General features: G+C 41.6%; 1 protein-coding gene across 4 annotated transcripts in view; it reads left to right on the top strand.

The window, feature by feature from the left end:
* Positions 1 to 14,350, top strand: part of LOC125288407 (gamma-aminobutyric acid receptor subunit gamma-3-like) — a 47,870-nt gene that overhangs the window by 20,048 nt on the left and 13,472 nt on the right. For 2 of the 4 annotated variants that reach the window (XM_048234750.1, XM_048234749.1), the window contains exons 3-5: positions 1,281 to 1,348; positions 8,378 to 8,598; positions 10,734 to 10,816. In XM_048234750.1, coding sequence (XP_048090707.1) covers positions 1,281 to 1,348; positions 8,378 to 8,598; positions 10,734 to 10,816 — 372 coding nt within the window. Of the gene's footprint in view, positions 1 to 1,280; positions 1,349 to 1,968; positions 2,035 to 8,377; positions 8,599 to 10,733; positions 10,817 to 14,350 lie in introns of those variants that run through there. The other 2 variants (XM_048234752.1, XM_048234751.1) reach the window with 2 other exon arrangements.

Raw genomic sequence — 14,350 nt, 5'->3', positions numbered from 1 at the left:
AGCATGATTTTATTTGTTTTTGTGTTTTCTGGAGATGTGCGCTTGATGCTCTGGTCGAGTTTCTGCCTTCACCGTTGGGGGTCCGACAGTGAAAGTTGATGTGCCGATGCCTCATACAGCTCTCAAAAACTCTCAGACATTTCTTTCACTGGATCCTCATCAATGGAAATGTTTTACTTTGTCTTCCATCTGCTTCAGACACGATACCACAGTGCAACCAAGCAGGCCATCACTGAAATATCAGCATTAACACAGCAATCACATTCCCCTATTCATTGTATGGGGAACATGTCATCATGTTACATTTATACATTAAACTAACATCAACTTTAAGACATTTGACACCATGTAATGAACATATAGCTTAAAAGCATGATAATTAAAGTCACATTGCTCATTTAAAAGATCTGCAATACTTTGTCAATAAATCCTACATTGTGCCTGTACACACACACACACACACACACACACACACACACACACACACACACACACACAAAGCATTTATAAAATATATGGCAGTGAAACTTTCATAAAGCCCTACGTGTGATGTGTCTTTTCAAAAAATAGACACACGCATGTCGGTAATAACTCAAGGAATCTAGCAGACCCTTTAAATCTGCAAGATAAAAAGCGAAGAATCCCCCAAATATGTATGCCAGGGATTCTCTCTGAGTGCTGTTAATTATGCGAGTCCAGTGGAATTATTCATGCCCAGGGAGCTGACGTGTTGTGACATGTAGGGCTGGCTGCGATGCTATCCATTGCAGGCTCCCATGACAGTTTAAGTGGCTGATGCCTCTGCCAAGGACTATATAGAGGCAAGGCAAGGGCAAACAGCTGAGAGAAAGAGAACTGTAAATCTGTGGGCGCCACGTGTAATTTAAGTGCCTGATCACTAACTCTATTTCATACTGACACAAGCAAAGACAAGCACTCTGGCAAGGACTGCACATGTTTGCACTTGTTATGACTTGACTTCATAAAAAGCGGTTAAGAAGAGTATGAACCGGGGGAGCTTTGGCGCAGGCGGCAGCATCCATACCATATTCGGTCTAAGTGCCAACACAGGGATCCCATCTCTCTCCCGCTCATTTCCTGTCCTTACCGTTCTTTTGCAGTGAAAGGCCAAATGCACACATAGCCTTTCCAAAAAGAATATCAATCATGGGATTTATGTGTCTATTGTTGCCAAAAATCCTGTATAATGCTATTTCTGGGCATGTGTGTTGTTGTATCAGATTGTCAGTGAATGTAAATTTCTGTTTCTCTTGCCATAGGTAAGCCAACAATGGTTGATGTTGACATATATGTGAACAGTATAGGACCAGTTTCATCAATTGATATGGTGAGTATCTCTCTCTCTCTCTAACAGACAGACACAAAGACACACTGATGTGAACATAAACATGTCTTTCTGCACAGCCGATCTCTTTTCATTTAACCCTGTTAGATTTGATGCACCATACTGAGCGAGTCTGCACTCCTGACCGTCCGAAAGTTCACCAAAAGGTCACACAGGGTCAGGAGAGCAGGGACATCATGCAGAGGCGTAAGCCACAATCAAACAAACCCACGCAGCACACACACACACACTCATACTGACACAAGCAAAGACAAGCACTCTGGCAAGGACTGCACATGTTTGCACTTGTTATGACTTGACTTCATAAAAAGCGGTTAAAGAAGAGTATGAACCGGGGAGCTTTGCTACAGGCGCAGCATCCATACCATATTCGGTCTAAGTGCCAACACAGGGATCCCATCTCTCTCCCGCTCATTTCCTGTCCTTACCGTTCTTTTGCAGTGAAAGGCCAAATGCACACATAGCCTTTCCAAAAAGAATATCAATCATGGGATTTATGTGTCTATTGTTGCCAAAAATCCTGTATAATGCTATTTCTGGGCATGTGTGTTGTTGTATCAGATTGTCAGTGAATGTAAATTTCTGTTTCTCTTGCCATAGGTAAGCCAACAATGGTTGATGTTGACATATATGTGAACAGTATAGGACCAGTTTCATCAATTGATATGGTGAGTATCTCTCTCTCTCTCTAACAGACAGACACAAAGACACACTGATGTGAACATAAACATGTCTTTCTGCACAGCGATCTCTTTTCATTTAACCCTGTTAGATTTGATGCACCATACTGAGCGAGTCTGCACTCCTGACCGTCCGAGTTCACCAAAAGGTCACACAGGGTCAGGAGAGCAGGGACATCATGCAGAGGCGTAAGCCACAATCAAACAAACCCACGCGCACACACACACACACTGAGAGCACTGCATGGATGTGTGCTGCTCTGAGGAAGTGCAGCAGGCTCGGTTGGTTAATGAGGATGACTGTGTGTGGGCGTCTGGGCAGTTAACCAGTGGCTGTGTCTCAGACCACCACCAAATTACATCTCCAGGCGTACATTAACAACTCCATAGATGCCTGTCAATATAATATAGGAGAGTCCCTAAATCCCCTCACTCATACATATTGCAACTGGAAATATTGCATTTGCGCTAACATATTAAGACCATATCAGTAACAGTGTAAAATTGTCAGGATTATAATTATTTAGTTAAGTGCAGTACATTTTCAGTCAATATGTTGCAATCTTATTTCAGCAAATACTTACCGGTAATAGTCTTAACAAATATTAATTATTTTTTGTGAAGCTAAGAAGCTAGGGTGAATACCAAAGTTTACCAAAGATTGCCAAAATCTGAGTTCTTCTTATTTCTGAGTAATTCAAACATTTGTGGTCTTGTTATGGTAACTAAATGGAAACAGGGGATGGACTCCCACAAGGCGAAGAAAAAAATATCATCCCTTACATAGACTTACATAGAAAACGCTGGAAAGGTGGAAAAATGTCATTTCATCACTGGGCTGGCATAACTGCGAGGCCTCCTCTCTAACTTACATGGATCTTCGCGCAGCGTTCCATCCTCTGAGCGATGAAGTCACAGCACCTTTCCGGTTCATGCATGTCCATTTTTGTTCCAATTCTGGAAGAACGAGCAAGCAAAAGCAGGCTGCCTGCCTGCCTCCAAATGACGGAGGCTAGAAGTGCACATCAATTATGTACAGGGACCTTGTTTGTATCGCAGGCCTTGTGTTTAGCTTTTTGTTCCGTTCTGAAAGCTCATGTACCAAAGTGATTCAGATCTACCCAGCAACCTGTGGCCTGAGCTGTTGCCTAAACTAGTTGAATGAAAGGAGTTCTTTGAGTTTCCATGGTTATGTAATACGGCACCCATTCTCCATGCAAATATTCATTCTTTTGTAGTTGTTGCTGCTGCTGTAGCAGCAGCAGTAGTGTTTACATTTTCAGTGGGCTAATCTCGCTGAACAGTTTGTCACTTTTTGTGTGGATGACTGATGGTTTTAATCAGCTTGCTGAAGACTTTGAGTTCCACAGCACAGAGACAGTAGCATTTGTCTTCATTGCTGTGAAGTGTCTCATAATCTCTCTCAGTCCCTGACTTCACACTCCCAGTAGAACCTGCTTGGGACCCATTATGTTTGCTGTGTCCTCACCAGTAGTGGTTCTGGCTTATATGATGCCCCAGGTGAACTCCATCCAGCGCCTGCACAAAACAGAGAGGGCTCCCACACCACCCCACACGGTGACATGATATATCATTGATGTGAGGTGCAAATGGACAATAGAAAACTGATATGCGCAAATCAAGGTAGCAAATGAAGAGTTTGGTTCCAAAAAGCTATATCCTCCATTTTAATGCATTTTCATAAATCATGTTTCAATCAAAACAACATAATTGCAATTTTATTGATATGACCTGAAATACACAATTAAATTACATGACTTTTTAATGTTTTTAAAAATGGAGATATAGCGTTTTGGAACCAAACTCATTTGGAACAAATATTCCAATGTTATTTATTTTATTTATTTTTTTGCAAACACTCTCACAAGATACTGCCCTGAGCAACTGTTCATGTCACCAGGTATCAAAAACCACACATGATCCTTACTGCATAAGTTTCTAGAGAACTCTAATATGTATGTTGTTTCCTTGCTGCATAATGCAGGTAGTATAAGGCATGAGATGTTTTTTCCCCTCCATTTGAAAGAAAGGGGATTTTTGAATGAAGTACCAACCAGCACAGTTAGTACACTGGATGCCATGGTTAGAACACTATAGCACTCAACATTTCAATAATTCACAGTGACCCTCTAAAAGCTTCTGCAAATAGGGGCATGATACAGAGTTGGGTTTAGGCAAAGTAAAATTGCAAAATGGCCTCATGATTTAATAAATCATGAAGTGGAACTTTGTTATAGATTTATAACAAAACATGTTGAGTTTGACTGCTTGTTTGATTTTGGAAAGCTACAATTTAGTAGCCAGTCTGATTTTCCCAAACAACCTTGGGTGTGTTTTTGTCAGTGTGGATGAACTGTGGAGCCTGACAGAGATACCATATAACCAAAGGGAATGTGTGAACTTCAGACAAACAACGCACACACATGCACACACACACACACACACACACACACACACACACACAAGCACACACACACACACACACACACGCACACACACACACACACATATATATATATATAAACATACAACCATTCACTGTCTCTTTGGGAAATCTCTCAATGTTTCCCTATAATAAAAACCACTTGCAGCTATTTGCTGCCGGAAAAACACATTCAATGTAATACCCCATAAATGGTAGTCTTGGCTGTTTCTTGTAGAGGTAGTGCATCTCATTTCATTTTTCTCTCTCGCTCTCTCTCTCTCTCTGTCTCTGTCTCTCTCTGATGCATCGCTGTGTGTTTTTTAATCATGAGCAAATGTATATAGGCTCTGGAGTCCCTGTGGTAAGCTATATAGCATTGCTTTAAATTAATGAATTATTCAACAGATTGTGCAGCGTCAGACACTCTGAAAAGAGTTTCTGCGGTGGCCCGAGGCATCAGATGTGTAGATGGCAACATCTGTGTGTCACACCATTGACACCCTCACCAGGAAGTTCGGTTGGAGAGTGCCTCAAACAATCACTTTAATGAGACGGAATGCACTTACAAAGGGTAGACAACAGCACACGTTAGTGGGGAGCATTATAGCCTTTATACTATTTATTTGATGGTTGCATTTATCCAAGGAAGACAATTATTGTGTTCTTTTTCAGTTGACGAGTGTTTATGTTTGTGAAATGAAGTAAATCTCAGAATGTGTTTATGTTGAAATATGTCACCCGCTTGAGTGCTTCAGGTCTTTGCAACATTGTTTTAGCTGTTAGGATCCCTACACTGAAGATCAACAGAGGGACACCAGGCCGTACACCCTAGATGCACTCCTTGCAAACACTTCTGGTTTTCGAGTTCACAAGTTCATATTCCAAATTTGTGACACAAGGAGCAGGCAAAAGGCATGTTTGCAGAGGTCTCTAGCCAGGTCAATGAAGTGCTTCACAGGGGTCATGCAGGAGTCTACAGCGCAGGCAAGCAGGATCCATTCGTACACCCCTATGCTAATGAAGCAATTTGGAAGTGTGAGGCACTAATCTTCGAAAGTCATGTATTTGATAATAGATAAAATATCCTTAGAATGGGTGGTCTGACAAGACCAACCCACACAAGTAACACTTCTTTCAGTAGATGAGCTTTGAAAACGTTTTATTTTTTTAGCTACTAATGGATCGCCTTTGAAAGAGATTGTATTCATAGCAGATTGTATCCTGCTTCAGACTGCATGGTAAGGTGTTTTGAATGCACTCATAAGTCACAGAAGTGGTGTTCACTGTTAGCACAATGCTATCTGTTTTCCGTCCCACGCTCAGATCAGATCTTTGTTCTGAAATCAATCCCTCCTGCACACCACATCCAGTGTGGTGGCATGTTATACAAAAAAACTGGCAAAATTCAGTTGGTCACCCATCTGCATATTTGCACTCTCTCACATACAGTTTGGTCCAGGCACCAAAGCTGGTAGTGATTTGGTGGCATGGCAAGCTGACAAATGCAATTTCTGGTTTCTTGGCACCCCGAGCTGTTCGCTCACCCTTGGCTTGACATTATGTGCCATTTCAAATAGTCATAATTCAAAGATGGAGTTTCAATCTCCCCAAAAATACTGGTGTCTGTGAGTTTGATTGAGGTTGAACATTGTTTTTTTAAAGACAATAAGTAAAGGATGTCAATGCAGATGATTTAAGCAGAGACATCTCACCCATATGTTTCTTTCGATTGTAATGTGTTCAATTAACATTATACTCTTTTATAGCCTATGTTGTATTCTTATCAGAGTGCCCCGTGTAAACACAATAAATTGAATGTGACACTAGTGTTTCTTTTCGCCTCATTTTTGGCATCTTCTCTCACTGAAGTGTCGGGTCTCATTGAAAGAAAGGTAGGAGACATCATAGCAATAAAGAGACCATCTAAGTGTCTCGAACCCATCAAGACAGCTTCATATAACCCTGATTTTTTTGTCTCCCAGAGACACCTTTAATGGTTCATAATTCAAATGGCTTTTATGTCTGGCCATTTTTCACAATCTCTGTCGTCTCGCTCGCCCTGCTCAAGTCAGGAACAATTAATTTGTGCCGTCGTGTGGAGGTCTCAAGCTAAAGTTGGAGTTGGTTTGCACACACACATACACACACACACACACACACACACACACACACACACACACACTCTCACACTCTCTCTCTCACTCTCTCTCTCTCTCTCACACACACACACACACACACACACACACACACACCCCTCACACACACTCTCACTCTCTCTCTCACTCTCTCTCTCTCTCTCACACACACACACACACACACACTTGGTTAACCTCCAGCACTGCCCATGCTCCTTTTCAAATGTTAAACTGTGGAGGAGAAACAACTAAGAAAAGACAGTGAGAAAGAAGGCATAGAGAGTTTATTTCCTACCAGAGCCTCAAATGACCTTAATCATGCAGTGGAACACACCCATACCTAACTACCAATCATTATCATTATCACTCAGCAGCTTAGAAATTGGCACCTAGACAATGTCCAGATAATAGTGTTTAATCAGGTTTCTCATTATTACAGTTAGCACGTCCAATGCAAAATGCATTAGGGCTTTATTCCCTAAAGCCCATGCTAACTCTTACCACACTACATGCAGAGTTGGTCTGTTAGATAGCTGTGGATAAGCTCTCTCCACTGTGGATGAAGCTTTGTGACTCAGACAGCTTTCTCTTGTGTCTGTTGGTTACCATAGAGCTGATCTGTAATTGAATGTAGTTTCCGGTATGTGGGTCAACTCTGTCCCTAAGTGCCATTGCTACTGGATGACCCCAGATTACAGTAAAAAGTCTTTAGCACCTGAACTACGATGCCATGCCCTATATTTATTGAGACAACTGTAGGAGCTTTTCTAAATAAAATGTAAATGTTGGATATTCATAACTTAAAGTATAGTAAAGGCTTTAATTGTATACAATACATAGAATAATATTTAATCATTTATTTTATGGCTATACCCTTTGAGTCTTCCCTGTGCTTTTTCCGGCCAAAGGGGAAAATGTTGGAGCATTTGTCCCAAACATTTGACCTTTTAATCAACACATTTACGAGAGCCCTGTCCTCCTTGATTGCGGTTAGACTGGCAGTGCAATAATGCACTCTGCTGCTCCGTGATTCACCCTCGTGTCTACAGCTAAAGGTCAGGGCTACTAAGTGAGCGCTCTTGTGGACATCTGGTCTCTAATTGGACCTGTATGATGCACTTCTCTGTCACATGCTAGCCAAGAGAGTTAGGAAAAGGTCAGGCTGCAGTCAGGCCCGGTGACAGAAGAGCTGAATGTCTTTTTTCATTCAGAAATGTGTGGACACTTTATGTAACTATTGTGTACATGTTCTAGAGGCACTTTGCACCTGAGAAAAGGTTTGTTATAGATTTAAAGGTTCAGTCGAGAATGTTTTGAAACTTCTAAACAAGGTTATACCGGGAGGTTATGTCTTAGTTGAATGTTCATCCCTATGGGAACATGGTGCACAAAACTTTTTTGAGAGAAAATGGGTAGAGGATAACAGCTAAAGGGGTCATTTGGGATGCTTTAAGCAATTAGCTATTAATAACAATACACTTGTTTTTTTGTGTTGTTATTTATTTATTTTTAAAATGAGCATACGTGGTTCAACCCTAGGAGGTCCCTGCAGATGAAATAATGATGTGTGCAGTAACTGCAGGGTGCAGTACATCAAAAGGCCAACTGTTGTAAATGGTTAAATCAATTCTTCTAATTACTAAATTCTAATGATATTAATCTTTCCGTGTACTGTATGTCTCCTGATCATTTTATTCTTGTTGTATTCTAGCCTAAAAGATGTTTAAATATAATTGACTTTGGGTTACAGGAGTACCAAATTGACATCATATTCGCCCAGGCGTGGACAGACACGCGTTTGAGGTACAACAGCACCATGAAACTACTGACCCTCACCAGCAACATGGTCGGACTTATATGGATACCGGACACCATCTTCCGCAACTCCAAACGCGCTGAAGCTCACTGGATCACCACTCCCAATCAACTCTTAAGGATATCAAACGATGGTCGGATACTGTACACACTGAGGTAAATAAACACAACTGGTTCTCCTCTGCTCAGCAAGATGCCTGACCACAGCTCTTGACCATATGTAGTTTTGAGTTTTGGTCGGTTTGGAGAGCTTTCATAAAAGAGTTTATTTTGAAAGGGTTTCTTTGCTGTATTTGTGCTGCCAGTAGCTACTGCAAGCAATAGCTTGTGTCTCTACTGGTTATGAAATGTGTCACTCCTTAATGTGTGTACCTGTCTTGCGATATACAGTATGTCATAAAAATAGAGGACATCATAGAGTAGCCATGGTGATATGGGTCTTTTGGCCCCCTGGACAGTAAGTAGCAGGAGTCAGCTCAGGCCACTTCTCCACTCTGTTAAAGGGGTGTCTGTATTCTGTGCTTGATTCCCGGTACGAGATGGAACAGCCTAATTTGTTATGAACGCAAGCAGGCAAATCCTAGTGACCGGGTGGGGCAGAGCCAGCGCGCATTTCTGAGGCGGGCTTGGGCACCTGAACGCGGAGTGACAACGAGCGAGTGGGGGGTTGAGGGCATGCAGACGTGTCAGCTTCAATTTCCATTCATCCCCCCGTAACCGCACAGAGCCACCGCAAACACCACTGACATTCTCTCAGGACTGAGGGAGGAGATGATGGAGCGAAGTGGAGGAAGAGGAGGAGGAGGAAGGGGAGGAGGAGCTGGTGGTGAAGTGGAACTGGAGCAAATTTGTGACTGATTCTGGGACATAGGGAGCACAGGCTGACCTATATACTTTTAGGGACTGAGAGAGCCAGTCCCCAAGCCGCTCCCAGTAGCTGAGGGGTTTTAATCAATTTGCAGGACACTCTCTGACATGGAACTGACTGACCTGAGCTGTACAGCTGTGCTGTAGCTGGCCAGCTCCATTTGACCACTCAGAGTCCTTTTTAGTACTCAGTACTGAGTCCATTTACATTGTGGCAAAGTGATTTCACAAACTAAATCTCAAGTTAGAGTGTAATTTGGCTCTTGTATTTACCTTATTCCGTGCACAAACAGAGGAGGAAGGGGGGGTCCGCCATCTTTGTCCACTTTGTGTTTGAACTTCCCATTGAGCAGTATCCATTGCGATACATTGAGATAGCAGAGTTCTATCGAGATGACTGGCATCATATGTATGGGTCATCCTAAAGTTAGGAATGTTTATTTTTGGTGACTAAAGACATTTCTGTAATACACCTGAAGTTAGGATTAGAACACTGACTTTTTTCCTTAAATCAGAGCCTAAACATAGTTACCAAACAGATAAGATAGGATTTGCGAATCAGGAAGTTTCTGTAATAGCCAACGGCTCCGCATTAAGTGTTTTGGTTTTTAGCATTTTAGACAGTACATAATGCATTGGGTTTTGGGTAAAAAGAAAGAAAGCACTTTACAAGAATATAAGAATTATGACAATTATGTATTGACATACTGTGCTGAGAATGGCCAGTCCTTCTCTAAAATATAGCTCCATACGATACGGGAGGCTACTGCTGCATATCATCTACTCACTCCATAGAGGTGAATAGCCTTGTGTGGCGAAGTACAATTTTGCCATCGGACCTCCTGATGCCATTTTTTGTTTCCTCTCAAGTTAGACTCTCCATCTTCTACTGCCGTGTTATCCAATGAAGCTTAGCCATAACCGACCGGAAGTTTGCACACAAAGAGAATGAAAATAAAGTTATAAAATGGGCGTGGTAGAATAAGGTGAATACCCAGAACATAAATAGATTATTTAACCTGGTTACTCCTAAAGTGAAAATAAACTAATTTATGTGGTCACTGTAAGCAAAACGGACTTTAAACATGAAGACAACTCTGGCTACAACATCACAGCAGTGCTGCTAGAATAGACTCACCTGTCGTGCTTGCAACAAAAAAGGTAAGCTCTGTTGCTAGGGATTAGCAACCGTCGCTATGCTGGTCAACAGCACCCCTCCTGTTCGACGTGGATGTATTTTTGGCTGATGCACTTCGCTTTGCTGCTAATTAGCTGTGTTGAGGCGAGGCAAGGCCCCTTGAGCCAGGGGGGTTTAATCTGGATATACCCCAGGCCCGAGGCAGAGCTCACAGCAGCACAGCGCAGCACGGTGCTGTGCCTCGCCAACTCTAACTCCCGACTCTTTGACTCTCGCTGTTCTGCAGGATGACCATCAATGCGGAATGCCAGCTGCAGCTGCACAACTTCCCCATGGACGAGCACTCCTGCCCCCTCAGCTTCTCCAGCTGTGAGTAGCCAAGTGAAACAGATCCAAGAGCAGTGGTCTTTTTTTTCCCTAACAGTGGGGTCTTAATGTGGGGGATTGCAGGTGGTGAACCTGAAAGTGTATCAGTGTGCTTGCCTGGAATGCACTTTTGGCTTTCACTTTTCAGTATAGCAACAGCAACAAAATAAATATATTGTATTCTGCTTTATTTTTAAAGATGTGGGTCTGTGATAGTCTTCCACATGTCTGATTTGGTTTCAAATCTGTCTCAGTCATGCTATTTGTCATGGCTATTGGCTATATTTGACACAATAGATCAGGCATTAACCAGTATTACCATACCAGTGGTGTAGTTTTGGACAGTTATGAAACTACTAATACCCCCATCACTAAAGACAACCAGGAATCATTATTTTAGATGGGTTTAAAGCTGCAGTTGGCTGACAGATTGAGGGGAGTCAAAATTTTGAATGTTTACTTACAATCTCATGCCCCTCCCCCACTACCACCGAGGCCCTCTCATCGAATTTGTGCTTGTCAGAGCGCACCAGGCTGCACCAGACTGTGATTGACAGTCAGATCTCACACAGCCCTGCTCTGATTGGACCAGAAGAACCGGGAGCTGTGGATTTTTGCAAAACAAATAACAGGCTCTAGGTGGAGGTAGAAGTGTGGGTTTTTTTCTAAAACCGGCTGATTTATGTTGTTCTGTCGGAGCGTAGTGTCGGTTTCAGTGAATATGATCAAACAAATCTTGTCAACTGCAGCTTTAAATGATAATATGTTCTCAAAACAGTGTCATTTACTTATTGTGATGATAAAAATTGCTTAGGCTACAGTTATGGTCAGTTATGTTTGAACTAAAACTGCTAACATTCTGTTTGACTGCTGTTACGGTATCACCATGAGAACCGTAATGTGTTTCATTGCCTGCATTCTCAAAGCACTTAACCTAACCTTCTTCGGTTTGGCTCAAATGCATAGCTGTCCATCCTGCCCATGCTATGCCCATGCTATGCCCACTATACCAGTGCCAGCAGTCACTGTTTCCTTTTAAAGACTCATTCTGTAAACTAGGATTGTGGGTGGTATACCTGATATCAAAGCACTAAGGCTGACTGGTTTTGTAGCCTCCAAGGCTGTTCTGGGACCAGCCGTTTCTGTTGCTCTTGAAAGACTTGAAAGACAGCTTAAGGTTACAGCTGGTGTAGAGGACCCCAAGTGAATATGTTTGGCTGATTTCCACCTTGTGTTGTTTCTCTGATTTCCCCCCCTGATGTAACAAAGTATCATTTTGACTGAGTACTCTTAAGCCTGCTTGCGGGTAGGTGGGTGGCTAAAGTGGAATCGTGTTTGAATGGTTCTCATTTTTACTCTGCTATTTTTCACTAATATTACAATTGTGGAGCACAGCAGATATGCAACTTTCACACGTCTCGGCTCTGTCTAATTTAAGGTTGTGGGTGTTGATGTTCCCATCAGACACGGGTGGTTTGCACTTGGTCTGTTTTCTGTTCGTCTGTTTTCTCAGCTCCAATGTCTCTCTAAAGGTTATTCCCTGAAAGTAGAGACCAGTGTTTTCAACAACAGCTTACTTCCCCTCACCTTTGGCCTGCTTTGAAATGTAGGTGGCTATACAGACAAGACTGCCAAAACGCAACTCTAAATTGCTACCTTTTCTCCTAGTTGCAGGGTTTCTTTACCTGTTGCAATGAGAAGGAAAACCTTTGAGCCATACAGTATGTCACGGGTATGTGTATGTGTGTGTCTATGCCAGGGGATCACTCACCAGCCATCACACAGACATTTTACTAATGCATTGTTAATCAGCAGCCTGAGAGGGCTGCAGTGAGGTGGAAAACGAGTGGTTTTCTTTGCTTTTTTGGCTCTGGTCTTGAAATGCTAATCATAATCTCAAGTGCATTTTCAAATAAGCAGCCTTCCAAATAATCTGCATACTCAGTGCTGATATGCACTAATGCACCCCTTCAAAAAAACGAGGTCTCCTCATTAATAAAATCCAGCAAAGCTCTGCGGCTTCAGCCATACGCCGAGCCAGTCCAGGTGAGAGAAAAGGAATGTATTTATTCAACTGTCTGATATCCAAATGTTGAAGGTGAAATAAGCTTGATTCAGCTCTTCCCCTTTTGATATGGAAAGGAGAAATGATGATGTGAACTCGTAAATAGTAAACTCTCCTTCTGGTGCTGACCAAACTTTTAATCAATTTATGGCACAGAGTCTCTGCTTTTTAGAAAAGAGGTCGCTCTGACCTCTTATCAAGAAAAGTGATGACGCCTGCAACATACAACCCTAACATGGAATGTTAAAGGCCTCTGAGTCTGGTGGAAGGACACAGAGAGAAATATTGAACATATAGAAATATGTGGCACTTACTTAGTCTGGTTTTCTGCCTCCTCTGTATTTTTCTGCATCTTTCTATGCTTTTGTGCTTATATGTCACTAAACTAATTACTTAGTTTTTTTTCCAAATTAAAGGATTAATTCGCTCAGTTATAGTTCCAGGCTTGCAGTAAGACTGTGTATCTGTCAAAAGATGACTGATTCACGCTGTGATGTAGCATTGGGCCACTCCTGCGTTCCCATGGAGATAGATGTTTACTTATTTATTTATTTACCCCCTGTCTTTTCTCCTCTCTTTGTTCATGGGATAAAATCTATAAAATTTGATTATGGCTGACAATGAGCAGCATGCCAGAATCCTTCAAATGTTCTGTACAGTAGTGATTTAACTCATTCATGGAGTGGGTGAGATGCAATGTCGGTCAACAAAAGAAGATTGAGAAAATAATAAAATAGAGAGAGAAAACAGACACAGAATATCAAAACAACATGCTTCAGAACTGGACTCCAGAAATAGCTGTACCAGGTTTCATCCCTGCCTGCAACCTTTCTGAGCATATATTTAATTCATTTTCACTAAATGCCAACATTTACTGAACGTGTATGCCTTCTCCAGAGGTACTGTTGACAAATGTGCACACATTTGTTTGTGTTTTGTTAAATTAAGTGAATAAGTGAATAAGAAAAATCCTTTGCCCCAGAATTATGTCCATTGGTAAGAGTATTGACATACAGTATGCACAAATTCCCTAATTAAATATTTCATTATTTATCTTAATAACAGATGGCCATGCATCAGCTCAACGAGGACTGTTTAGCAAAGCTAAGTAGATGCAATCTGTTAGAGAAAGGCCATAAAACAAGATTTTATAATTAATCAAGTCTGATTTAAAACGCATAATGTAGGACACACTGTAATGTAAATATGGAATTATTATTAAGTAATACAACTGAACGATGACAAATCTGATTCCATTTTCATGAATAATTTAGTAAAATAATAATGACCTTTGTCCAACAGCATATGGCATATTATGTGCAGTCTGCTGACAACAGTTTGGCTTCTGCCCACACTTGACATTAATTATCTAACATTATAAATAGTTTATCTTCTCATGACAGAGCAGAACAAGAAGCATAGGTCAAAGCCCTGTAGAGTTTTGAATTAAAATGAACTCCGAGCCATACTGT

The sequence above is a fragment of the Alosa alosa genome, chromosome 23 (genome assembly GCF_017589495.1).
Source record: "Alosa alosa isolate M-15738 ecotype Scorff River chromosome 23, AALO_Geno_1.1, whole genome shotgun sequence".
In the NCBI taxonomy this organism is placed as follows: Eukaryota; Metazoa; Chordata; class Actinopteri; order Clupeiformes; family Clupeidae; genus Alosa; species Alosa alosa.
This window is presented reverse-complemented; position numbering and strand designations above follow the sequence as displayed.